Genomic DNA, 27,971 nt, shown 5'->3' with positions numbered 1-27,971 from the left:
TAGCAAACGGCTAAATGGGACTACACTGTTGAGTCGATGGGGATATATACGTCAATAACGTCATCACTCAAAGGACGAACACGGAAATTCTCTTTCCCTCACCTGGTTCAGCCCCGTTCAGCCCGGGGTAATCAGTGCACACATCAACAAAAGTCCAGGTTGAGTGCTGACGTGACGTGGAAGCCTATGCGACAGTGTGTAGTTCTGGATTAGCTTAGCACGAGCTTTTTACTTCTAGGGCCCGCATTTACGCTTCAAAAGTCATGAAAGTGGTCCTCATGTGTGAAGATTATCCCGCTGAACCTTGGTTCGCGCTTGATTAAACTTGCGTTGCCCACAGACCTTATTTGAAGCATCGCGCCAAAAACCCATTCAAAAATCCCATAGACAGAAACAGTGAAGAACCAGGAAGTTCGGGACTTCCGCATTCAGCCTACAAAAATACGTCATCCCTGGACCTCTCTATTGAACCCGGGTCTCCACGGTGGTAGGTTCAAGTTCAACTTCATTGTCATATGGGTAGTTTGTTGAAAACTATTTCAGAATCTTGTGTAAGATATGGCACTAGATCAATAAAGACATGGGAACAGTGAGCTAAAGTTGTTCTATGTTGCTGGTATTGACTTTTGCTACAGTTACACATGACATGTTTGTGATCAAATTCTAACCATGTGATTTTGTGATTCATTGCGATCACATCGCTGTACGTCCACATTTTACGTCTCCTGTGGCTGCATTCATTAAAATAATGGCCCTGAATTAACTTTCTACTGCTTCTCATCCCCATCTCTTTATATTGCGCATGCATTGTGCCGAGATTACGTCCAGGCTACCAATCAACATACCAGCTGGACCATTTATTATGAATAGAGACCCAAAGTCACCGCCTACTTCCTGCTTCAGCTACGCACCAGGCTCGAAAAAAATATAAGTGGTGGTGAACGTTGAAAGACAAAACATTTTTTGATCCCGTTTGAATTGTGCCATATGACAGATGAAAGTCGGTTGACCGAAACGTTGCATTTTGAATAAAAAAGTCTTACTTTAGTGAAGCAATGTGCGGGGTCTTCTTGACTCTTCTAGTTGTCCTACTTCTCCGACGCACCTGACGCACACGGTAGTGCAGAGATCTTTTATTTTATTTTATCCCGTTTTAATTGTACCATAAAGTACACATGTGATTTTTCCTCAATTTAAAAGATCACTTTCCATGTCAAGAAAGCCACAGTTTGTCGTAAAACTGAATCATAACATTTAGTTTTGTATGAAAGCGCTCAATCAACTACATCTCTCGTCTCGCATAATATATGTCACACCAACATGGCCTGGCGGGAGAGACATCACTTATGCGACTGGTTGTGTGTAGTCTTTCTGATTTATAACTCATAGTGCAACAGTTTTACTCGCCCGGCTGGTTCCTCATCGACACCTTGCATGGGACCCCATGCACAACATCTCTTACAAGCACATAAGCACCCTATGCAGCTGGTAGCACCACATTACAAAATTGTAATATTGAGTGTCGATGTTATATGTATGCTTTTCTTTCTTTTCCTCTCCTGTGTCTGAGCCTGTTCGGCTATCTTTTGAAAATAAAATATTGGAAAAAAAAATAGTGCAACAGTTTTACGAGTCACGACAAACTGCGACCTTGACTTGCAAAGTTATCATTTAAATTGACAAACATCATATGTGTACCTCATGGCAAAGGCCACCAGGCCGAAACGTTGTCCTTTTATTAAATTCATTGCATCGGAGCCAGAGTGTACGGTTTCTATTCTTCCTATGGATTCTTGTCCGTCACCGGCACATCGCTGAGATTTCATGGTGTGCATTCTCTCCTTTTTTGACAATTCAAACAGGGATCAGACAAAATAAATAAAAAAGTCTCGCCATTCACATTTTTTTCCGACGCTGGTGCGTGTCGGCCCCGACCGAAAGGGGAGGGACTTTGGCTCTCTATATAACCCCGGTTCTATGAGTAATAGGAGCGAGGCGTCTCGCTGGGTGTCCATCTCACATGACAGATGCTGAGAGAGTGCTGAAATAGAACTCTGTAGCTGCTGTTGACGCACAGTTTGCCAGCATTTGATCACAACTGTGTGGGTCTCCGTAACCGCTTGTTCTTTGGCCTCATATTCAGTGTTTTCACATTTAAATCCATGACACACGACAGATGAGTCAACAGCGCAATGGATTTCAAGTTACATTTTGAGAGAGAGTGGGAGGGGGAGGGAGACAGAGAGAGAGAGAGGGGAGGGAGAGAGAGAGACAGAGAGAGAGGGGGGAGGGAGAGAGAGACAGAGAGAGGGGAGGGAGCAAGAGAGGCAGAGAGGGGGAGGGAGAGACAGAGACAGGGGGAGGGAGAGAAAGGGAGGGGGGGAGAGAGAGAGAGGGGAGATAGAGACAGAGAGAGATATTGATGGAAGTGGAGGAGAAAAAAGGAAGATCAAAATTTTACTTAAAAACAACGGGCTTTAGAATGGTGCATTATAGGCAGATGTCTGTGTGTGTGTGTGTGTGTGTGTCTGTGTGTGTGTTACCTGCACACTTGACTCCCTGAGCGATGAGACCCCACATGAAGTTGGCACAATACTCACACCAGTGGGGCCCCCGAAATGTATGAACCTAAGAGAGAAAGGAGAGAGTAAAAAATAGGGGGGTAATGAGTTTTTTTTTCTATGGCAGTTTGACTTCTAAGGGTGCTTTCTCACTGGGAACGATTGCTTTCATTACGTTACACGTTACGTTACGTTCCCCACCCAGGAACGATTGCCCTCCCTCCCCTCTCCCCGCTGGTCAGCTTTCACATTACAACATTTCTTCTGTGCTCGGGAACGGAACAGAGTGCACACATTCGCAAGTTAAGTGTTCCGTACCCGGGCGCGCTAAAGCGTTCCCAGACCACCTTTTCAAGTGGATCCTGTCACGGTTCCAAGTTGCGCGCCCAGGTGCAGAACGCAACGTTCACACTCATCAAACGTTCAGAAACTGGGGTCAATTTGAGGACAAGTGTGCTCGGGTAGGGGGGCGCCAGTGAGAAAGCACCCTAAAGGCCGTTTCACACCGGTGCGGATCTCCGTGCGAATAATCGGCACAGACATTCGCAATTTTCTTTTTTAATTAGTTGTAATTGAAGCTTGCACACCGCGGCCGAACATTCGTGCGGCATTTTATTTTTCCGGATAGACATTGACGTCCGCGGATTTCCGCCTGCGGAAAATACGTTTGACCAATGAAATCCTTTGTTTACAGCTGACGTCATACCTCCACTACTCTTGCCGAACCTCATCAATTTGGTTTCTCAACATCCAATTTTATATGACAAACACCATGACGATCAACACCGAAATTAAGGACAATAGATCTTCAGATCGCCCAGCAGCTGGGATTCACTGAAGATGGTAATGTAGCTGAAACGAATTCCTACTTGCTAACCTTGTAAACCACTGTTGTAAATGGATGGAGCTAATGTTAGCCACTTGTATCCAAATGCTAACTAGCAGTTTAACATCAAAATTGGGGTCCGCTGCTCCTGCCTCCATTTCACTGAAATGGACGGCAATTTCACTGCCTCCAGTTGCTTTTCATGGCTCGTCTCGCTGCTGTGTCTGTCTGTCTGTGTCTGACGTTAGCCGACTGGTAGCTAGCTTGCGCAAGTAGATGGTGCTGTCCTACTAGACGGGAGCCGGGGAGGGACATTAACTACTGGTTACACTGAACACTGTTTTTCCGCTGCGGAAAATTAATGTGGGACTGCGAATAATTCGCACCGGACCTGTGTGTATAGGTTGCAATGTGGAAAATTCGCACGGAATTTCGTACCACATTCCGCCTCTGCATTCGCACCGCATCTGTGTGAAACAGCCTTAAGACTGAAGAATTCCCTGAACTGAACTACAAAAGTGAAAATAGAATGTAAATAGAATATAGAAATAGAAGATGTCTGTCAATGCATTGCTTAACAAAAGATTAAACTATGGCACGAAGAAAGGGGGTGAGAGAAAGGGAGTGCTGAAAAGATAAGAAAGATGATGAGAATTATTGCGTTTTGCACATTCATTGAAGAAAATTGTGTCTGTTAGGGAGACATATTGATAACCTCCATCATTCATCATTGTGCATTTTTTCCCCTTTTTGTATGCATCTATGTCAGTGTGTGTTCTTAAAAAACATTCTCTCCATGGCTCGTATCCCACCTCTTCCTAGACCTTCTTATTGTCGCTGCTCTCCGGCTCTGACCTTTTCTTCTAACTGCTGCTTGGCTGCAATGATGGAATTTGCACATTTGAAGCTTATTGTACTGTTGCACTGGATAAGAGCGTCAGCTGAAATGTAAATGTCAACGTGTGTGTGTGTGCGTGTGTGTGTGCGTGCGTGCGTGCGTGTGTGTGTGTCCGAACTATGCTCTCTGAGGTGAATTGAGTAAGTCCACAGGAGCTGAATCAGCGATTCGATGCGTGCTTCCCACACACACCGAGGGGAGAGAGAGGCAGAAAGAAACAGAGAGAGAGGAGGGGGGGGGGGGGGGTGAGAGAGAGGCAGGAGTGGATGGGGGAGGATGGAGGGGCTCACCTTGAAGTTGTGGACCTTCTCGTACTTGGGCGCCAAGTCGCTCTCCCTCAGGGTGGCCCGCCGCACCAACGACGTGAGCTGTGAAAGGGCAAACGATCTGATTGGCTGCCAGAAGGTGGAGGCGGGGGAGGAGGGTTTGGGCGGGGACGGCGCCGGGGTGAGGTGGGGGGTGGGTCCCGACCCGGGGCTGGGGTCTGAGGCAGTGCTGGAGACCAGCAGGGAGGGAATGGAACCCCGGACGTTCAAACCCAGGGCGGTGGTGAACACTGCCCCCTTTTTCCCCGCCTCCTTGTCGGGCCTCCTGCCCGATCGCTTCTCACCCTTCCTAATGATGTACGACTCTCGGCTTGGCATTGTGAGAAGGGGAGTTTTTTGCCGTGTATTTTAACCCCAACTGAAGTAAATAAATAAATATGCTATATCAAATGTTAGCTCTGGGAGCAAAATGTGAATCCCACAAAGAATTACAGCGCATCGACCACACTGTCTGCCACGGGGAAATCAAATCCAAGAAAAATGTCTGAAAAGACTCATGAAAAATGGCTTTAAAGATGAAATGTTCTAAAAATAAACCACCGACAAAGCCTTGCTGTAACAGCAGGAAAAAGCGTAAACAGCACAACAACTAGATGCTCAGAGAGGTGCGACCGGTGAAAAGCTCAGAAAGCGCCTGCCCCGTCCGACAACAACACACATCGCCGCGGAATCCCAAACCGAGGCGCGGACCAATCGCGTCGACTTAGCACCACAAAGATCAACCAATCAGATTAGCGCTGCGAGCCTGACGGGGGCTGCGCTGTGCGCTTCCAGCCCGCAACCGAAAACAAAAGCCAGCCAGCCAATAAATCAATCTCTTAGGACACACAAAAACCCATGAAAAAAGCACAAACAAAAAAAGTTCTGTTAATAAATGATTCAATAAATCTTCACTTCGAGGAACGCGCGCACAATGAAAGATAAATGGCTTTTTAATTCCTTAAAGCCAGACTGATGCAAGAGTGTGTGCATTCCCAAGCTCTTGGTCTCATGGAGGTGAGCTCTTCTGTGTGAGAGTGCGCCTCAGCCCGCATGGCTGTGTGTGTGTGTGTGTGTGTGTGTGTGTGTGTGTTAATCCTCTTTCCCCCTTCCTCTCTACACACTCAATAGGCAGAACCAATGAAGGATGGAGGCGGAGAGAGAGAGAGAGAGATAGGTTGAGCTACGGGTGCAGTAATGGATGGATTTAACAGGTCACATTGAGAAGAGCATGAACCAATCAGAATGAAGCAATTCTTGCTCCTCACCAATTCTGCCACCTCGATCATCCCAGGAGAGAAGGAGAGCGACACAGAGGGAGAGAGAGAGAGAGAGGGAGGGAGAGAGAGAGAGAGAGAGAGAGAGAGAGAGAAGAATGAGAGCTCAGTATCACTAATGTGCTTTTGTGGGGACATTTGTTCTTCATTCTATCTAATGTATCTCTCTATCTATCTATGTATCTATGTATCTATGTATCTATGTATCTATGTATCTATCTATCTATCTATCTATCTATCTATCTATCTATCTATCTATGTATCTATGTATCTATCATTGAGCAACATCCATTCCATCTCTCTCTCACCTTATTGTTCCCCCTGATTTGCCATCTCCAAGGCTTATACACTGTATCAACAACAACAGCAGCAGCTAGAGCCTTCCCACTGGCACTCACATGAAATTTGCTCAAGAGAAAAACTGCCCTGCAACAGAATGCAAATAGGCTAATCCTCCCTGGATTATTGATCCTTGGATGTCACAAGTGGGCATAAAATCAAGAGCCCTGGTTTTCAATTATTTTCCATGATATAAATAGCATTACAGTTTAAGGTGCATTTTCACTTGAGAAGTGCAGGTTTTGGGTTGAGTGCCTCCTTGTTTGACAGTGTTGGGACTGTAGTGATCTACTGATTATTTTTGGACTGAGCAAACGACACACAAACAAGCGCTACGACTGAAATGAACCCTGTGCCTCTGGGAGAAAGATATACAAGCTTTGTGGCTTTGTCTTTTTTAGCTAACAAAGACACTACATCTTAAACTACTACATTTTGCCGTTTCAAGGAAAAGCGGATGATCTTTGTTCATTTTCCCTCGATAACATTTGAAAGATATATGCTTAAAAAGTTGAATCTTTAAATTAAAATAGCAGTCGTCAGCTCATATGCACCACACAGCCATTATGTAGGACTGCTCATGGATATTTAATGAATGTTTTTATGCGACGGGGGCAGGTGGCTGTTCTAACAAAAGGGCCACCAGGATTATGATCAACAGACAGACTCATGTCTGCTACAGGAAGAAAGAAAAAAATACTGAATTTTTCTGTCTTTGAAATGAGAAAAAGAAATCAGATTCTGGAAGCTAGTCGTTATGACTCGTCAGCTGTCTGCCGTATATTATTCATGAAGTTATTATCTGACAAAGAGACAACTGCCTTCCTTCAACTCAAACCTGGAAAGCAGCCAGACATTCTGGCATTTTAAGAATAAGGATAATTTTTAATTAATTCCTATATAGCCGACTGAGGAGGCAGTTCATGTACAAGCCAAATCCCACTCCAATTCATGGTAATTTGAAGGCCTGCGATACAAGTACAGTACATATTTATTTATTTATTTTTGAACTAAGTGGACCTGAGTCTCACATACGATACTTCTCATACTCATTTTGTGATATTTGAACATAGAAAAACTGACAGATTTGGTGTTTTCTGTTCCTCTGTGAGGCAAGTCTGGACTTTCATTCAAAACATTCATGGAACAGGTCTGGAAGCAGCGTGCAAAGGTGCATAGTAACCATGTAGTACTAGGAACATGAGGGCTCAAGTCTGGTTTCAGACTAGTTTTTCCTGCTATCTCCTTTCTTTGCCATCTTTCCCCTCACCGCCCACTATACAATCTTATCAAATGGCAACAATTCCAGAATTATGTATTTTTCACTCTCATACTGTAGGTACCTTCAGACTGCATTTAATCTAGAATAAATGCATAGGGTGATCAACTCTATAGGGTCTAACTCTTAATATGTATTAATGTGTTGTTCCTTAGAGAGCCACCTCTGCTCTCAATGTCACAGCCCCCATATTGCTTTGTCTGCAGATCCTCCCCATTAGGAAATCACACACGTACACAGGACCACCCCCATTATACACACACACACACACACACACACACACACACACACACCCACACACACACACACACACACAGAGACAGTGATGTATGAGGTGCTGTATAGGTGGTCATGGATCGCAGGTCACACAAGGCCTCAGGAGGCTCACACCTGGTGTAGCACATACAGTACATGCATTGCACACGACACTACACTACAGCGTCTTTACTATGTGCCTGTTACTGGTAGTGCATCTCTGTGTTTTCATAGTCTTCCATTCTAACTTGATTTCATTACACAAATGGATCCGCATCCCCTGCCTCATTTGTACCCATCTACCTGCGCACGCACGCATGCACACATACACCCCTGCAGAACTCAATGTACATCTGCCCAGTGTTTAGCATCTGGGCTAGCTACAGAACCCTCACATCTCCCAATTTTGCAACATCTGTTTTCCTACTCTGATTAATGCCACTGCGCCCCACATGTAGAAAATACTCCTTGACCCTGGGACCAAACCAAAACACTGCCAAATTGTCACTAATAGATGGAACAGAGCCAGTTCCTGATAAGTGAGTTAGCTGGCTCTTGGGAGATAGGAGGTTTTTTGCAGAGGAACAGCTGTTATGTAATTTTACTGCAGAGCCTTTGGCTGATGGCCACTTCTCCTCTGCACACCCCCCTGCCCCCATCCTACTATAACCTACTCATCATCTTCTCCTCTGCACCCCCATCCTACTATATAGAACCTACTCATCATCTTCTCCTCTGCACCCCCTGCCCCCATCCTACTATATAGAACCTACTCATCATCTTCTCCTCTGCACCCCCTGCCCCCATCCTACTATATAGAACCTACTCATCATCTTCTCCTCTGCACCCCCTGCCCCCATCCTACTATATAGAACCTACTCATCATCTTCTCCTCTGCACCCCCTGCCCCCATCCTACTATATAGAACCTACTCATCATCTTCTCCTCTGCACCCCCTGCCCCCATCCTACTATATAGAACCTACTCATCATCTTCTCCTCTGCACCCCCTGCCCCCATCCTACTATATAGAACCTACCGTAATTTCCGCACTATAAGCCGCACCGGAGTATAAGCCGCAGCAGCAAAATTGCCTGTTTGTTACATATATAAGCCGCACCGGACTATAAGCCGCAGGTGTTTTAATGTTTTTTTTTGTTTTTTTTAAGTAAGTAAGGGTTCATGCACAGAGGGGATTGTCGGGAAAGAGATGGCTGTTTGAGGAAGCTCCCATTTATTAACATTTCAACAAAACAACATAACACAACACCACCTGTGTTTTTTTTTACAGTGCACACAGTGTCCGTGGTGTGGTGAAAAGAGGGCAAGAGAGGAAATTAAAACAGAAGTGGATTTATAGTTAGAAAGAGTTCTAAAAAAGAGAGATTTTTTTTTCCCCCCCCGAAAAAATCCATAGATAAGCCGCACCGTTATATAAGCCGCTGGGCCAAAAAACAGGGAAAAAGGCTTATAGTCCGAAATTTACATCATCTTCTCCTCTGCACCCCTGCCCCCATCCTACTATATAGAACCTACTCATCATCTTCTCCTCTGCACACCTGCCCCCATCCTACTAAATAGAACCTACTCATCATCTTCTCCTCTGCACCCCCTGCCCCCATCCTACTATATAGAACCTACTCATCATCTTCTCCTCTGCACCCCCCTGCCCCCATCCTACTATATAGAACCTACTCATCATCTTCTCCTCTGCACCCCCTGCCCCCATCCTACTATATAGAACCTACTCATCATCTTCTCCTCTGCACCCCCTGCCCCCATCCTACTATATAGAACCTACTCATCATCTTCTCCTCTGCACCCCCTGCCCCCATCCTACTATATAGAACCTACTCATCATCTCTCCATCTTATTGTTCCTCTCTGCAGTGTTCCTCAACATTTGATCTTCTACATTCCATACGTGTTAAGCCCTTAAAGGGATAGTTTGGATTTTTTGGCGAGGGGTTGTACAGTATGAGGTACTTATTGATAGTTAGTGGGCTACCCACAATAGAATGCATCCAGTGCGCTCCCAGTTAGGAGCAGCGCAGCAGCTCTGTCAGGACAGCAGCGCTCTCTGCTTCTGTGACTGGGGGTCACGAGCAAAAACATAATTTATCCAGCTAAAAGAAGGCTCACCTAAACAAATCAATGTCAGTGTACGTGTGGTGTATGCTATATTTTGACAATTTTCACCGCCTTACTTTGCGGTCAAACAGCCCTTTATGCAGTATTCTGCAGTAAATGCATTCCCTCTTAAGTGTGTAGCTGTGCCAACAGATCATTGGCTAATTATATTTGTGTGTAGTCGTTTACCTACATTATGCTACAGTACTTGGTCTATGCTTGCATCCAGGGTTAGAGTTTATACCATGTCGATTGGTTCTACACAGGGCTGATTTGAAACATACATGTTTTCTCCAGATCCTGATGGGATTTGAAGAGTGGTTAGTATGATTTATGCTAATAGTCATAGGCCGTCATATATTACGCTAGTATGTCATGTCAGTCTGAAGATGAACAAGATTCCTTTCAACAACAAATATCAGAATGTTTGAGTTGACAGGGACATGGTTGCCATGCCTTCTTAAACATCCAATTCAAGGACTTTCCAGGCCAAATTCCCTCAAATGCAATGACTCAACACGGCCTAGTTTGAGACACAGATCAAGGTTAGTTACTGTTACAACAATGAGAATGTTTAGAATGAGAACTAGCAGCTTGACAGAAGCTCACAGTCAATTAAAAAGAGAGGCTTGAATGTGTGAACACTTCTCCACTGTGCTGTGTTAAACCTACCGTATTTACCAAATGTAAAAAAAAAAAATCTAAATAACTTCCATTTCTATCCTTGCACAAAATATATAAATTCAAGCCTTTCAATGACCCATGCATATTTAATGTCTATTTTCAAAAACTTTCAATGCCTTGACCCCCCCCCCCCCCCCCCCCACCCTCAAATTCACAAACTTTCAAGGATTTCAAGGACCCGTGGGAACCCTGCAGGGATACAATACTATCACAGGAAGTGAGCAGTCTTTTGTATAGTGGGTCTGAACAATTATTTAAAAAAGGTCCATTCTCAAAAGATTAAATGCAGCACTATCTATATCTACTCTTCTGTAATTTTCCAAACAATTGTTTCCATTTCAAAACTTTTTAAGACATCAAAATTACTACATTCTTATTCAATAAATTACCAGACTTTCCAGAGATGTGTAGAACCAGTGGGCTAGCTCGGGGTTTTACAGAGGAAGCTGCGAAAGTGATCCTGAAAGCTGTAGTTCCTCGAATAGCCACTTGAGGCTGGACCTGGAAGAGAATCGTTCCCGTTTTGGCAGGTGCCATGTTAAAATGCCCCACTTTGTAACAGTGATTTAGCATGTTTACAGAATGGACCGAAACATGGTTTTGGCCAATATAGCAATTTTTTTCACATTTATAACAAGTGTAGGGGGGCCGAGTTTTTATAGAGCTCGCCCGTTTAGAGTAAAATAAACGATAGAAAAGACTATGTTTTGGGGGTGATTGACAGGTCGCCTGTCCAGTGATCCCGCAGCTTGCCGATCATGGACCAATAGCAGGCGGAGCTGCGGCTCTGGGAAAGCCCTCATCTCGTGTGAGCTGGACAAGGACCCCAAAATGGCGACAGGCCACTTCAACCATGGATGTGCTTCAACATGCGAGTGCAAAAAACAACGGTAGGCTACGTCCATATACAGTCAATGGTAATAACCCTGTTTATCCACATGACCATTAAAGGACTCTATGCACACCATGCGTGCACAGGTCCCAGTGGGAATGAACCCCCTGGCCTTGGCAGTGTCAGTCTCACGCTCTTCCCATTGAGCTACACACAGGTCAGATTAAATTAACTCTGACCCTGCATTCACACAGTGAGCAACACAACTGTCAACGAGCCTGTTGGCCGAGAAAAAAACTGGCCATAGCTGAACCTTTTGCGGTCATTGGCCATTCACCCAATCAGTGGTGTGATTCCATTTAACTAACAATAGTTCCACCTGGCAAGTTAACAATAAGTTCATTACAGCCATTCAGTTTCACAGTTCTTTAGAACTTATATTGGAAAGACTGCAACAATAAACGTTTCAAAGATGATGCTTGGAAAACAGCTGCAGTTTGTAGCTGCAGACGACTACATGGACTGCGTTTACATGGACTTGAGTATCCCGGTTATGAGGCTTATCCTGGTTTTGACTTTTGATCATATTCGGGATATGGCGTTTACATGGAACACAGAGAAAGCAGCAGCTTATTCATATTCCTGTATACATGATAAATACCAGTATCTCGGTTACTGATTACTACAGGCTATCTGCGCAGGCGCTTGTAGTGTTTACAACACGGGCGTGCACTCGTGAGTGAGTGCGTGACGTCTTTCATTCACCTATATTTTGGACCAAGACTGCACTCACTGCGCTGCTTTACTCACAACTTCTTTGTGTTAAAAGTTGAGGCTATTGAAAATGAGGATACTTTGGGTAACAGCGGGCTTAGCAGTTAACACTATACCTGAATGCCAACATCGCCTTGCAGCTTTGGCTTATCCACCTTATCGCCTGCAATGGTAGAAGGAGACAGGAAATATTCAATGTGTCCGCCACTTTGACAGGTGTCAGGCTCTCTCTGCCACTGGGTAGAACAAGGAGCCAGTGGATGAAGATACGCAGCCGTGACTGTCACGTCACATCACTTGGCTGAAGCCACCCACGTCTGCGCAGGTAGTCCGCCCCGGTCAGAAACCAGGATAAGATGTATACATGCAGCAGTATCCTGGTTTCTTTCGGAGTACTCCAGCTAGCATAACCAGATAAGGGCTTATCCAGGTTTCTGAAATCAGGATATGATGTTTACATGCGCAAACACAAAAATGTGATACTCCAAAACCCCGACAGCAACAGGGATACTCAAGTCCATGTAAACGCAGTCATAGATGCGATCAGAGCCTCTTGCACCGCCCACAATCGATCAGAATAGAGCAAAGTCATCAGCTAAAGTGTATGCAGTTTTTTTTTTACGGCGGGGCAATACACAAATGTAAACACACACATTCTCAACATACAGTATATGATATGCATGTTCTTCCTCACCCTCTCCTCAGCACTGCTCCCGTCTTTACGCGGCGCCGGTCCGTCAGGCGCCTCGGGGCTGTGGGGCAGGTGTTTCTTCAGGGTGGGCTCCTGGTTCAGCGTGGTGTAGCCTACGTGTTCATAGATGGGGTTGATGGTCATCTTAGCAATGTACTCCGCTGCCTGAAGGAGGAGAGAGGCTTACTGAATACAGGCCAGCAATCCCTTTGATTTCTGACATCTCACATGTGGCTCTCAACATACCTTTGTCTTACTTCTAATAACTTTTCTTAAAAAGCAGATCGGGCAGTCCGGCGGGATTCAAACCTAGGCAATTTGGGACAAATGTAGTCCCAGACTATCTGTCTTGGCAAAGGATTTCACTACTGTGGAAATTCTGTAATACTACTGACACACTGTCATTTTCACCTGGCATATTTGTTAGACAGCATAATTTTATTGAAACTGGAGGTTGGCCAATTACGGATTTATGAAGGCTGATATCAATATTTAGCAGAGAATAGTGTAACACAGGTGAAATAATGGCCAAATCTCTGTCAACTTTGCCATAGCTCATCTGTCAGTCAATCAAACCACAGTCACACCTATAAGCATTGGACTAGCAATCTGTCAGTCCAAACACCTGAGTCAATCGGCTGTAGGCTTCTCTGCCTTGTCCCCGCGCCCTTCTCTTTGTGAGGTGGCAATCACCCTCTCCATGGCACTCACAGCCACCTGGTGAACCTCATGCAGCAACTTCTCTAACAGCAACCCTTCTAAGAAAGGCAATCTACTTATTATGGACTGAAACTTTACATTTGGAGACTGGAACTCGGACATTCAAGCCCATGGACCTCTTCAACTTGGATGATGGAATTGGTGAGTGATTCTCACTACAGCAAGCATTAAAACCTAGCAGCAATGCTACACAAACAATGCTATCCATGAAGCTAAATGCTAGCATGCCAGCTGCCTTCACTTTACATGCAAACTGTAACCAAGCCATTCACCATCCAACAGTTTTGACCATGATGTGACTGCTGCTGCTGCTGTGGACAGAGACTTGCTGCTAGGACACTGGTGAGACGCAACAGGAGTTTGATTTGGAAACATGCAATGTGATACTGTATGGAGAGAAAATGATGCCAATAATATAAAATGCTTTTAGCTCATACAATGTATACCTGTTCATCGCAACAGGTCGGGCTTTAAGGTTGGAGCAAACAAATGGATGGAGAGCTACCGGAACGACCCTTGATGGAAACCACCCTCCGTGAACAGATCCCTCCAGCAGGCCTCAAGCCTGAACTCCCATAGGCCCCATTCCCACTGGGTGGTAGGGCTGTACACTATTTATTCTGATTCACCCTAATCAGTTTCTTTTTTCCCCTTTTTAATTATTGCTGTACATTGAATATGTCCGGACTGTGCAATAATTTAAATATATATATCATTACCAACACGCTGTTTGCACTACTATCACTTTAAGCACTTTAGCACTGCAGTCACTTTAAAGTGTATGCATTGAGTTGAAGGCTTTATAGGGAGTGTGCAATTAAGTATTGTGCAATATATGGTAGTTGATATGGGGATTGAATTGATGTTTATGAACTGAAAAGAAATGTGAAACTAAGAATTGATGGACTAAGAGTATTTGGATTACCTGCTAGTAGTTAACTTACTGATTTCCATATTGAAAGTGCTCACACTTTTTGCTATTTTTGAAAGGCCTCTTTATATTTTCTTTATTGGTTATTTTCCTTGATTTATATTTCAAGTGTTTTTTGTTAAATTTCTTCAATACAAACCGGTAATTGCAGCGCTGTGTCTGTGTCATTAATCTTCACTCAGCTCCGTAGTCAAACCTGGAAACTAGAAACTAGTCCATACTTTGCATACTTTGTTATATACTTTGACCATATAGTACATATATTCATATATATTGCAGCATAAGTGCTACAATAGCAACAATAAATGTAACTTGACTTTTTTTTACAGTAATACTCTTGCATTATTTAAAATTTATGGTACTCCTTAGCTGAAAAAGACACAGCACTGCTGCAGTTTATCTGTGTATACTAAAAAAACACATTTGACCCAACTGGCCAAGGACTGGATGGTAGAACCTTCCTCCTGTGTCTGCTTGACCCACTCTGTAGAAAAGCCCGTCTCATACAGAGTGACGGTCATCGGTGCCACCCAACTGTGAGGTCAGCGATGCTGTCACTGCAACTGTGAGGTCATCGATGATGTAATTGCGAATGTGAGCTCATCGATAAGTGCAGTTGTGATGCCATTGGCGATGGCATACATGCCAAGACAGAAATAAGCGATGTTTAGTCTGTTCTATACGTCTGTGTTGTTCCACTGCTAAGTACTTGATCAGCTGCCTTACCTCAGCCTGTTTGCTCCAATAAAGCTTGAAAGACATCTCTGTGATTCTGACCAATCACCTGTGGCAAGTTCCAATTTAAATAATCCAGCACATAATAAGCGGAAGCTACATTTTCCTAATCCCTACACATTCACTACTTTCCTTCTGAAAGCCATTGTTAACACTTTCAGTGCCACGGCCCTTGGGCAAAAGGTTGCTTGCTGTGCCACATAGGCCGCAATGCATTTTAAAACAGTCATATAATTTTTTTAATAATTACTATGTAAACACTGAACACGCACAAATAACGATGAGACTCTCTTCTATCACCTGCAAAAAAAAGTTTATTGATCCCATTTTCCGTTCTTTAGTTATGAGCCGGAGAAGATAGCTTGATTGAACGAAAAACATACCTTTTTTTCTACGAGCTGAGATAATGAGCCTTTTGTGAAATTAAACATTTCAAGCACATCTCTGACTCTGAAGCTAATTTTCTGATGTCTGGGTCTGTCTGGGTGAAGTGTATGCTGCTCTGCTGCTCTCCGTGCTCCCCCCCCCCCCCCCCCCCCCCCTCAACTGCACACGCCTCCTGGGTGTGTCTTATGTGTCTGGTGGCTCTCAGTCTCTGCTGAGTTTGCTGCGCACACACAGTGAATGGTGCGCGACATTCAGCTTTTTGGTTCCGCGTGTGTTTGTCACGGGCTGGCATGCTTCCAGTTCGGAATAATAATGCTGATTATGTGAATGTGCTGTTGCAGCGTACATGGAAGTGCTCAGTTGTGACAGCGGATGCTGCTGCTGGGGGCACAGCTGGCGTTGTGCTCGTTTATGGAGGCACGTCGATGCATACGGACGGATGCAATGCGATTTCCTCATTTTCACCAGTGACTATTTCTGTGTGTTTGGCTCCTTTTTCTCTGATCAGGAGAGTGCTGTCGCCACCTAATGGGTTTGTAAAATAGGTTATCGACCTCCAATAGCTACAATATTGTTAGAGGCGACGTAAGAAGCTTAGATCGACACCCCCCCCGTCAAAAAAACAATTTGGAGTTATGACGCCATTTGGCGTCGCTGGCACTGTACGGTAAATTTCTAATGACGCCATATGGCGTCGCTGGCACTGAACGTGTTAAGCAGAGTGGATAAAGAACTACATAGTTAAAGTGATAATCCAGAAGATTTTCATGTAAATAAATGTCTGTAAAGTCACTATATATCGCCAACTGAGTTAACACAATGGTGATTGAGCCTCAATGGTGATTGAGCCTATGGCCCATTGATAAATCTCTGTATTGCAACATTTATGAACTTGTGTCTGTGGTGACACTTTCCCCGCCCCCCAAACAAAACCCCCCAAAAAGGTATAACAAGCGGCACACAGTTCTTGACGTGTTTCCCATCACCCAGCACCCGCAAGAGAGGGTAGGCAGAGTAGGAACAAGTTGCTGTTGTTTCCACGTTATTATGATCCCACTGGAGATTTGGGCAGAACAACATACCCTGCGCCCACCTATGCAGCAGTCAAGCGCCGGGATTGGCCAGGAGCGAGCCTTTTAACAGCTCAAATCTTCCACACACACACTCTGTGCCCAGCCGCCCACGTGTCATAGCGATCTCCTGTGGGGTCCATAATAACGCAGCGCTGACCAACTTCTTCTTTTGAGTTGTGTGGCGGTTGGCATCCAAGTGTTACATTACCGCCCCCACTGGCCAACTTGAATGTACAGTATTAACACGTTCACTGCCATTGGCGAGTCAACTCGTCAAGCAGAAACCAACGGTTGACTGCCAATGGCGAGTCAACTCGTCCAAAAAAAAACATTCCACCGACCCACTAAGTGGCGACAGTGCTCTCCAGACTAGAAAAGCAGAGCCAAAACTGCAGGGGAACGCGCGAGGAAACCATTCTCATACTGTAAAATGGATTGGCGAAAACGCTTTCGCTTTCGCGCATTATCGCGCTGGGAGCTGGCGGTGGGGGATTGCAAATTTGCATAATAGATTATGGGTGCAACACACTTTGAAACACCGGCAGAAAGCCCACAATCGCACGCAGCTTCATTCCAGCTGAGCTCACAACGAAACGAACGAGCCCCATGCAGACTCGCCCAAAGAGCAGCCGCCAGCAGCCAGGCAGCACAGACAGGCAGAGCCTCGCTTGTACCGCTGCAGCCACAGAGGGAGGAGAACACACACGGAGGGAGGAGTTTGAAGGAGAGGGGGGTTTCCTGCTGCTATGGAGGAAATTACTGTTCAAAACTATTGTTTAGATGTCTGACGTCTTACGCCAAAAATAAATGGTTAAAGTGACTGTTCTATCGAATTTCACAAAAAGCCATTTATCTCAGCTTAAATTTCCAGACGCTGAAACCATGCTGTATTCTACTGCTAATGCCTACATAACTACTAACTCTACAAACTAACTCTTTTAGACAGAGAAAGCACACATTCTATTAGTTCTTTTGAGATAATTTGTGTTCACAAAATCTTAGCAGAAAAGAATCCTCGGCTCTTGAAAGATGAGCCAGAATCCTAAAAAAAAACGTTGGCAGAAGCTACCTACAGTATTGAAAAAACGGCTGGCAGTGAATGTGTTAAGGAGAGAGAAAAAACACTTCACGTCACTGTTTGGATCTCACCTGAAATTACTCATGGCCATAGGTGTTGTCAGGGACAAGAAAACTGAAATCTTCTGGATTATAACTTTAAGCAGAGTGGATAAAGAAATACATAGGCCCTGTCTGATTCTCAAGTGAACAAGCTTTAGAGGTGGCATTTCTAGGTAAGAAGTTGTAATTAGGCTGTCTGAAACCAGTTTGATACATAAGTTCACTGAATTTGCAACCTTTCTAGGTACCTGGTTATGGATAATTTCCGAGGAACCATACCATGCACACTTTGGTGGGTTAGGGTATCCCATGATACCTTGCGACCCTTACAACCGACGAAGAAGAACGAAGCGAGCCCGAGTGAGCCCCTAATGGCGACGCCCACAAAGCCGACCGCATCAGAAAAAAGTGAAACAATGTTGGCTAAATAACAAACATATTTCACTTTCTTTTCGTTTTTATTCTAGGATAGTCAATAACGTCAGCCTTTACTTAAATGTAGTGCAGTCAGATGTTTGTACAGTGTCAGGAAAGTCACTTTTGAACAATAGTAGGAAGCATCTTACCTGACGGTGTTCTGGACAGCAGCCACTAGTTAGGTTGCTAATATAACTAACGTTAGAGAACTCGCTCCGCCCGCCCAAAAGCAGGACTACACAGCCAGGATGATAGCACCATTGCAAACCTTCAAGTGTAAGTGGAGTTCGTTTTAACTGTGCTTTATTAAATGATAAGCTGTCATTACTTCCCATTTGTAGCGTTTGTAACATTTTCGTTCGCTGGGTTTTACGCTTTTAATTTGAAGGCGGAAAGGGGAAATGGTGTATTCGTAGATTGAATTGACACTGGTCTGTCAATTCTATCAGTTCATATGTACCATTTCCGTTTTTCGCCATTCAAATTAAAAGTGTTCACTGTAGCCTGTGAAGCCTCAACCTTTCTGGATTATAAAAGTAGTATAACGTTAGAGAAAACAGCCCCCAGCCATGCTGTTTTATACAAATTTATTGCCAAATGCTTTGGGATTCAACTTGATCAATCTTGGTCAGAAAAAATCTTGTATATTCAATGGAAACAGCACCAGTGTGACCTGTCGTGTGCAATGCTACCTTCAAGCATGAGGACGTCTGAAACGAATTATTTTTCATCCACCTATATTAAAATTAGTTACCTAATTAATCAAGTATCTAGTTAGGTAGCTAGGTGATAGGAGCTCACTTGAGTTACAGACAAACCCTAGTGAAGGAGAGTGGATTTTCTTTCTTTTTTTTTACACTTAGGCACGCTTTATTTCCAATCAAGCAGTGATCAAGTAGCATCATGTCCTGGGTAAGATGAGTCAAACTGAATCACATGGGACAAGTAAGAATGTACTGTGTGTGGTCACTTAATATGTTGCCATCTTGGCAACCAATAACCCATAATCAGCATTGATATCCACAGATGATGACTACTTATGGCTCTGTTCAGCCCCTGATCAATGGGTCCATGTGGGAGCAGAGAAACGTGAGTGGACAATGTCGTCTTTTGTACTGGTCTCAAAGCCTGGCTGAGCAGAAACAGAACAAAGCTACTTATTCTGTCCTGTAGGCGAATAACAGATTGATTAATTTAGTGTCACAAAGATTGACTGACTGATGGGCCATGATGACATTGTTCTGAATGTGGAAAGTGATACGTGGGTTATGAAGGAAGTAAAGATGGATGATACACACAAACACACACACACACACACACACACACACACACACACACACACCTTGGTCTCGATGTAGAGTGTGATGAGGCCGTCTGTGACGAGGTCGTGGATGGACTCGAACCTCTTCTCTCCAACAAAGTGCTTCCCGTCATGGTAGAGACGGAAGTTTCTCGTCTGGTTCCCAAACCTGGAGGGGATGAAGGTTCATAAGGGGTAAAGAAAAGACACAGAGAAGCTCAAATTGCAACTGTCTTCTGCACATCTCTGGAATCAAAATTGTTGCTTTCATTTGAGCTTTACCACATTCTAGCATTAGAACTGAGTCACGCCGCTGGGATGTTTGAGATGTATTCAAAACCTCATCAGTCATTTGCATTGATTTGACCAACCATTGCACACACCAGAACCTCCAAACCGTATCTGGGAGGGTGATACATGTATCTAGTATCTACCACAGGCAAAATGTACAGGCATTTGGGTTGGATTGTTGTACAGGTGAGGTGTTGTTTCCTGCTTCGGCATTTCTGCCTGTCGCACCTCCGCCGGTGCCATTAGGACAGCTGCAGGGTCGTCAGCTGGAGGCCGCCGTTCACTGATGTTTCTCCCTCTATGCCAGTACATCTCCGGGCGGGGGGGCAGTGGCATGTATAGGGGACGTCTCCCTCTATGCCAGTACATCTCCGGGCGGGGGGGCAGTGGCATGTATAGGGGACGTCTCCCTCTATGCCAGTACATCTCCGGGCGGGGGGGCAGTGGCATGTATAGGGGACGTCTCCCTCTATGCCAGTACATCTCCGGGCGGGGGGGCAGTGGCATGTATAGGGGACGTCTCCCTCTATGCCAGTACATCTCCGGGCGGGGGGGCAGTGGCATGTATAGGGGACGTCTCCCTCTATGCCAGTACATCTCCGGGCGGGGGGGCAGTGGCATGTATAGGGGACGTCTCCCTCTATGCCAGTACATCTCCAGGCAGGGGGCAGTGGCATGTATAGGGGACGTCTCCCTCTATGCCAGTACATCTCCGGGCAGGGGGCAGTGGCATGTATAGGGGACGTCTCCCTCTATGCCAGTACATCTCCGGGCGGGGGGGCAGTGGCATGTATAGGGGACGTCTCCCTCTATGCCAGTACATCTCCGGGCGGGGGGGCAGTGGCATGTATAGGGGACGTCTCCCTCTATGCCAGTACATCTCCGGGCGGGGGGGCAGTGGCATGTATAGGGGACGTCTCCCTCTATGCCAGTACATCTCCGGGCGGGGGGGCAGTGGCATGTATAGGGGACGTCTCCCCACCACCCCCTGCAGCTGCCTTTACTGGGGTGTTAGCCCCCAACCGTTATCCTTCCTCCGGAGCCATATTAGCCAGTAGCTCGCCTCCTCTGCCTCCTCTCCTAGCTCCTTCACAGCTTTCCTCAGTTTTGTCCCCGTCATTCCGGCACCATGGAGCAGCTTGTTAAAGTGTGGACCAGTGACATCACTGGTCCACACTTTAACACTCAATAACTGTCAAATTAAATGACAGACTTCAAAACTGTTTACAGTTTTCTGATATACTACTGATGTTCTAATGATACAAAGCTGGTTGAAAATGGGCGGAGTGTTCCTTTAAGCTAAAATCACACAAATACAAAAGTGATGGTGCAGCCCTAGGTTAATATAATACAAAAATAGCACAAAAACTCTGACAGAACTAGAAAGACCTTGAACTGGGCCAGTGTATTCTGGGCTCCTTGGTGGATCGTAATGAAACCACCGGAAGATAAAACAGGACCGTTAGATCATTAACCCAAAATCCAACCTTTCCTTTTCTGCCAGCTCAGAGTGGGCCACTAGTTTATGGATGGGTATTTATGGAACACAATTAGAACAGTGGAGATGAGCGCCAGAGCGCGACACTGATAGTGTAAGAGACGAGAGAAAAACTTTGGCAGGTAGAAGAGTGACAGAACTATGAATAGCACCAACTGACCCAGAACCATTATGAGCTCCATTCCAAATTCAGCTCTGCACCCATTTAAAATTGTGACAGCTACTCTCTGAACAAAATGATAGTTGACAGATAGCAGCAAAACTGCCTACTGATTCAAACTGAAGTTAGTCACTAACTAGCTACCTGCATTATACACTCACCCAACACTTTAATAGGAACACCATACTATTCTCTGCTCCCCACAGTTCTAAAGAGGTTATCTGAGTTACTGTCGCCTTTCTGTCAGCTCCAACCAGTCTGGCCATTCTCCTCTGACCTCTGTCTGTCATCAACAAGGCGTTTCTGTCCACAGAACTGGATGCTTTCACCTTTCTGTGTAAACTGTCGATCAGCGGTTCCCAACCTTTTCTGACTCATGACCCACTTGAAAATCTCTCAAATGTTCGTGGCCCACATCCAGCCGTAAACAGCACAGAGTGGAAATAATGCCTTCTCAGAGCACTTTTTATTTTAACGATAAAAGGAGCTGTCCAGCACCACACAGAAATCAGAAACTAAAAGTGAGGGGCTGTCTACAATTGGCTAATTAACAATTGATTAGACACTAAATATCATTAAAGTATCATGATTCAACAATGGAGAAAATGCATTCTCATACATAATAATATTAATTACATCTTTTCCATGAAGATGATCATGTTTTGCAAATTATTTGGGGGGCCAATTGCAATACTTTCACGGCCCACAGGTCACTGAGATCACATTTTTCACCCAATTCTGTGTGAGGTGAACCTGAACTGAAGCTGCTGACCTCTGACCTGAATCTACATGATCGTATGCATCACGCTGCTGACACAGGATTAGCTGTATGAATAATTGCATGATTACGCAGGTGTACAGGTGTTACAGATGCTCATAATAAAGCGCTCGGTGAGAGTACAGCAAATAGGGAAAATTGGGGAACAGGGTGTCACAGATGGCAGGAAAAGAGTCCCTCAAATGATTCAAGCCCCTTTGATGACAAGCACTCTCCCTGCTGAAGTGCCTCTGAGCAAGACACTGAACCCGGACCAGCTGGTGTTGCTATTCTGTAGCTGACCTCCATGAGGAAGAGTGGAAGTGTCAAGAGAGATTTTCGTCTTTGGGGAGCAGAGCCTCACTCAAGAATAAATTCTTATTTTGAAATGTTGCGCAATGAACAATTGTAGCCATTTTTCATACGGTATGAAGCTGAAGGAAAGCTCAAAATAACACTCCCTCACTCTTCGACACGTCTAGCTGCTATTTCATCCTCTCCTCAAGGTACGGCTCTCTGAGAGACAGCGTGTGAAAAAACGCACGCACACGCACACACACACACACACACACACACACACACACACACACACACACACACACACACACACACACTCCTATACCCTTGAGGAACTTGAATTGATTCCATTAATCCCTTAACCTTTTCACCTCATCAACAAACAGCTAACCTCAACCAAACGGTCAATCTTACAGTAACCCTTCCCCATAGCACGCACAAGCATACATGTACCAGCAAAAACACACACATACCGCAGAGCCAGTGTGTATGTGCCCGGCTGTCTCTGACTCTCTCTGATGACGTAGCTGCCCTCAGCCTGGCTCAGTAGCTGGTCGGCCTCTTCTCTGGAGATCATCCCATGGTACCTGGCGTTCAAGAGGAACATGAGGAAAAACATTAGATCATCCCATGGTACCTGGACATTCAAGAAGAAAAGGAGGGGGAAAAAACATTAGTTGATGCAAAGCCATCACATCACCATGTCATCAGAAGTCAAGTTCTGAATAAATGAAGAGACTACTTGCTATGATAAGGGTGGAATGGACAGATAAAGCAGTGTTCACTGTTCAGTGATTTTGCATTAAAAAAAAACAAAAAAAAACATGAAATACCATGAATGATGCGGTAACCCCCTTTGGGCTGTGACAACAATGACATGAACTCATTTGCGTGGGGAAATGTACATTTGGATTACGGTAAATAGTGGAAAATCTAATGGAAGGAGTTTATAAGTAGGTTGATGAATGAAGATGGATTCATAATCCTCCTCTGTGCTTGAAATGCAGGGACTCAACATGCCTCGTTGTTAAATGGTTGTTAACTAACATTTGTAAAAGGCCAACTTACTCTCTTCCATAGTATTTAGGTCGGTTGTCCACCTGTAGGAGAAAAGAAAAATACATTCTGTGAAACTAAATGTCCAAAAATGACCTTTAAGAAAATAAGGAAAAAACATTGTAATTACCAGAAAACGCCCGTGCATTTATGAAATTACAGGTGTTTTAAAATGGTTCTAGTGTCATAAAATGTGCCCAACATATAGAGGGCGCTGTGTGAACTTTCAATTCTACACAAGACATTTAAGGTAAAACTGGGATGTTACAAGGTTTTGACAGGCCAGCAACAATATATTCACCAACCTATTGTTACTGATGTTTCTAGACATTTTCTATTTTAAATTTGCAAATTTACAAGTCGTGATTACATATAAAGTCAATGCAAACATGAGGAGCAGACGCTGTTTCGCCCTGGGCGTGAATCCCGGGAAATTCCCTGGGGATCCCGGGAAAATGTAAATTCCCTGCACATTAATGCCTATTTAACTTAGCCTGTAAATTTCATGTACATTCAATGTAAACTCTTATTTAACTCCGACTGTAAATTCATGTAAATCCACTGCCTATTTAACGGCTATTTAACTCAGTCTGTAAATCTCATGTAAATCCAACGTAAATTCATATTTATCATCCACAGAACACTTCACCACTCATGTACATATTGTATATATTTACTTGATTTGATTGCACTTGCAACTTTGCGATTGTCTTTAGTTATCTTCCTACTTCTTATCTCTGTATATTGATGTGACCGCTACGCTGCATACAGACACTAAGACAAATTCCTTGTATGTAACTTGCATACTGTGGCAATAAAAGTGATTCTGATTCTGAAATTCTGTCTTGTTCGCTCGAGTTGACATTTTTAAACTTTGGCGAATAATTTGGTGGTCAAACTCGAGCGAGTGAAGCTTTTTTCGCCTTGTTGTGCACCGTAACACCTACTTATGGCTCTATATATTATGGTCAGAGTTTAGTACACTGACAGGTACTGGGAAACATGACTACGCCATACTCTGTCAATGTCATACGACTAAATACTTCACAACAACAAATATGACATTGTGACATTAGTTCCAGAGCTCTGTGATGTTCATGAGCTCCAAAATCTGTATTTGTGTGTCAAACAGCTTTGAACAACAATATGGTTCCAGACTTTTCCAGATGTGAACCTAAACCTTGCTTAACAACGAGCAAGTGCATGGGTCCATGGTGCGTGGGTGTGTAGAATATTGCACTAGTCAGATAAAAAGCCGGGTACTGAACATTGTGTTGTTTTCAACTAAACTGCTGCCTCGCCAATAAATCAACAAAGACCCAGCAAACAGCAGTGAATATTAATTTAGACGCTGTGTGTGCTTCTATGAGGGAGGACCGAGGCAGGTAGCTGTATGTATGAAAGAGAGAGGCCTGCAGAGGGAAAGACAAGGGACATACAGTAAGTAAGAAGTAGGAAGAGAATGGGTGAATTTGTTTTGACGCGCCACCTAGTGGGCTTTTTAGGTCTGCTTGTCCGGACGGGGCCATAGTTTAATTTGTCATAAGAGATCAACTATGGTTGCATGTGGGCTGCTAAAGACATTTACTGCAGTGGATTTTATTGTACATCATAGTTGACCTTTCATACTACACATACCTGACCGACACACACTTTATGACCATCACTACACAGATACTGTTATCAGAAAAATGTAACAATGTGAATGATTATTGCAGCTGGAGGTGTAGTTTAAATTATGAACTTTTCTACATGCAAGATTGAAAATGTGAAAATCTTTTGCCATTTTAAGTGTAAGCTTTGAGTTGTAGTGGATAACAATACACTCAAAACCGGAAAAAAAACTATTTTACATAATAAGACAGTGTAGTAATAAGAGAGTGTAGAGTGAGGTTAATAATAGCACGTGGTCTGCCAGTCTCTAGCTATAAGACTGGAATTATTCAGATGAACAGCCGTGATTAACAGGAAAGTGATTCTGTCCGCTTGTGTATAGGATATATGTGTATATAGGATTTGGCCTATGTGAGCGAGGGAGAAAGGGAGATGGTACAGTCGGGGCGTGGGACCTAGAGAGGGAGATGGTACGGTCGGAGCGTGGGACCTAGAGAGGGAGATGGTACGGTCGGAGCGTGGGACCTAGAGAGGGAGATGGTACGGTCGGAGCATGGGACCTAGAGAGGGAGATGGTACGGTCGGAGCATGGGACCTAGAGAGGGAGATGGTACGGTCGGAGCGTGGGACCTAGAGAGCCATGTATCCGGTCCAAGTAAAGACACCCTGACCGGCCGCATTGTACCTCATTATGTACTATGTATTACTATGTAAAGCCAGATTAATAATGAATAATAATTTATTTATTTTATATAGTGTTTTTTTTGTTGTTTTTTTACTTTTTATTGACAGATTATTATCAATACATACTTGCATTGTATACATTGTAGATATGTACTGCGATAGTTTTTTTTTTTAGAGAAATAAAAGAAAAGACAAAACCACAACAGCCGCAACAGCAGCAACAAAACAAACAAACAAAAACAAAAAACAAACAAACAAAACAGGGAGTGGACTTTTCACTATACATTCATCTTGGATCCAAAAAGATAAAATCTGGCCTAATGGGTGTTATATATTGAACCCAGCATTCCCATCTTGAGGTAAATTGTTCTACTTTATGATTGATAACAGCAGTTAGTCTTTCCATCTTATATATATCCATCGTAATATTCATCCATTCTTTCACTTTAGGGCTTTCCTGTGATAACCACTTCCTGGTGAGAGCTTTTTTACCAGCTTATATAGTCTTTTTCAATGACCCAAAGCCGCTTACAGTAGGAGTCGACAGAAAACAAGAAAAATAGAAATGAGTTATTAACTAGGCAACAGATACAAGTAACAAAATATAGCCGCAAGCGGCGATGCGGGGTCCAAGCTTCCGGTGACTTGGGGGGTATATGTCAGATAGTGCACATTTATTCAGACTTGGTATATGCACAAGTAAACAAAGTTTGGTTGAGATCCGGTGACCTGACGGTTTCCAAGCAGTACTAGTAGTAGTAGTAGTAGTAGCAGTAGTAGTAATAGTGTTGGTAGTAGTGGGAGTGGTAGCAGTAGTAGCAGCAGAAGTACTAAGAATAGTAAATGGTAAATGGTAAATGGACTGCATTTATATAGCGCTTTTATCCAAAGCGCTTTACAATGTGCCTACATTCACCCATCGAAGGCGGCCAGCTGCCACGCAGGGTGCTGGCACAGCCATCGGGAGCAATTTGGGGTTCAGTGTCTTGCCCAAGGACACTTCGACGTGCGGACTGGAGGAGCCGGGGAACGAACCACCAACCTTCTAATTAGTGGACAACCCACTCTACCTCCTGAGCCACAGCCGCCACTAGTAGCCAATAGTAGTAGTAGTAGTAGCAGCAGCAGCAGTAGTAGTGGTTGGCTGTTATAGCGCCACCATCTGGTAGATTGGTGTAATTTTTTCCTCTGAGTAGTGGGTGATGTCTTGAAACTTGAAGTAGTACTTGGATAGAAAGCAGTTTTTGTGTACAATATCCCTTTAAGTATCTGGACAGAAAGTGGTATTTGGGTAGAACATACTGTCAATACGACAAGTACTTCTCTGGCTCTGCAGATACATATAATATGGTCTACAAAGTTAAATACAACAGTCTGGATAGCTCACTTGGTAAAGCACATGACTTATGCTAACTAAAGACCATTGCCGCTCAAAGTTCAAACCCCACGTGGGATGAAAAACTTTCAACTTCAGACAGGTAAGTCAGTAACAGTAATTAAAACCCCACATGCTGCCTCCTTATTTTGCGGTGTTTCATGAACTTTTTCAATATCTTGGAAATGTTAGCTGGAGATTGCGTGGCTGTGTTCAAGAACGTGTTTTGCAACAGGAGAGGTTAGTTCTTGTCTCATGATGGAGCTTTTGTGTTCTGAAATCAGAATTTTCAGTTGTCATTGTGTCTTTCCCACACACACATCAAACCATAGGGCGTAGTGGCGTCCACTACAGAAGGTTCATGGGGTTTATCCCTGAAATTGCTTTTGGTGACTATAGCCAGCACCCTGCATGGCAGCTTGTCATGCAGTCCATTTACCATTAAGGACATTTTTGTATTACACACATAATGCACCACTTTACATTAAAAGTATGCCCTGAATGGAGGTGTTTGAACTAATTGGTGTGGGTTGTGCTGTTACAATGAGCACATGAGTGACAAGGATAATTCAGATTGAATTCTCTTTTTGGACCTTTCACATGTGAAGACACAATAATGTATTGGAATGTTTTTCCTCTCTCATCTGAAAGAAGGCTCCCAGCAAACACAATTACATCATGATGATGTTCTGATATCATCTTTCAGTG

General features: G+C 44.1%; 1 protein-coding gene across 1 annotated transcript in view; it reads right to left on the bottom strand.

The window, feature by feature from the left end:
- LOC310772741 (N-chimaerin) overlaps positions 1-27,971 on the bottom strand; it is a gene marked incomplete at its 3' end in the record, with an annotated part of 48,104 nt that overhangs the window by 9,526 nt on the left and 10,607 nt on the right. The window contains exons 5-10 of the mRNA XM_083632649.1: positions 23,603-23,634; positions 23,008-23,121; positions 19,574-19,700; positions 12,853-13,014; positions 4,576-4,653; positions 2,544-2,628 (exon numbers count right to left, since the gene is read on the bottom strand). Of these exons, the coding sequence (XP_083488775.1) occupies positions 2,544-2,628; positions 4,576-4,653; positions 12,853-13,014; positions 19,574-19,700; positions 23,008-23,121; positions 23,603-23,634 (598 nt within the window). The remainder of the gene's footprint in view (positions 1-2,543; positions 2,629-4,575; positions 4,654-12,852; positions 13,015-19,573; positions 19,701-23,007; positions 23,122-23,602; positions 23,635-27,971) is intronic.

The sequence above is a fragment of the Poromitra crassiceps genome (assembly GCF_964638095.1).
Source record: "Poromitra crassiceps genome assembly, chromosome: 3".
NCBI lineage: Eukaryota > Metazoa > Chordata > Actinopteri > Beryciformes > Melamphaidae > Poromitra > Poromitra crassiceps.
The sequence above is the reverse complement of the archived record's forward strand: the minus strand, read 5'-3'. Positions and strand labels throughout refer to the sequence as shown.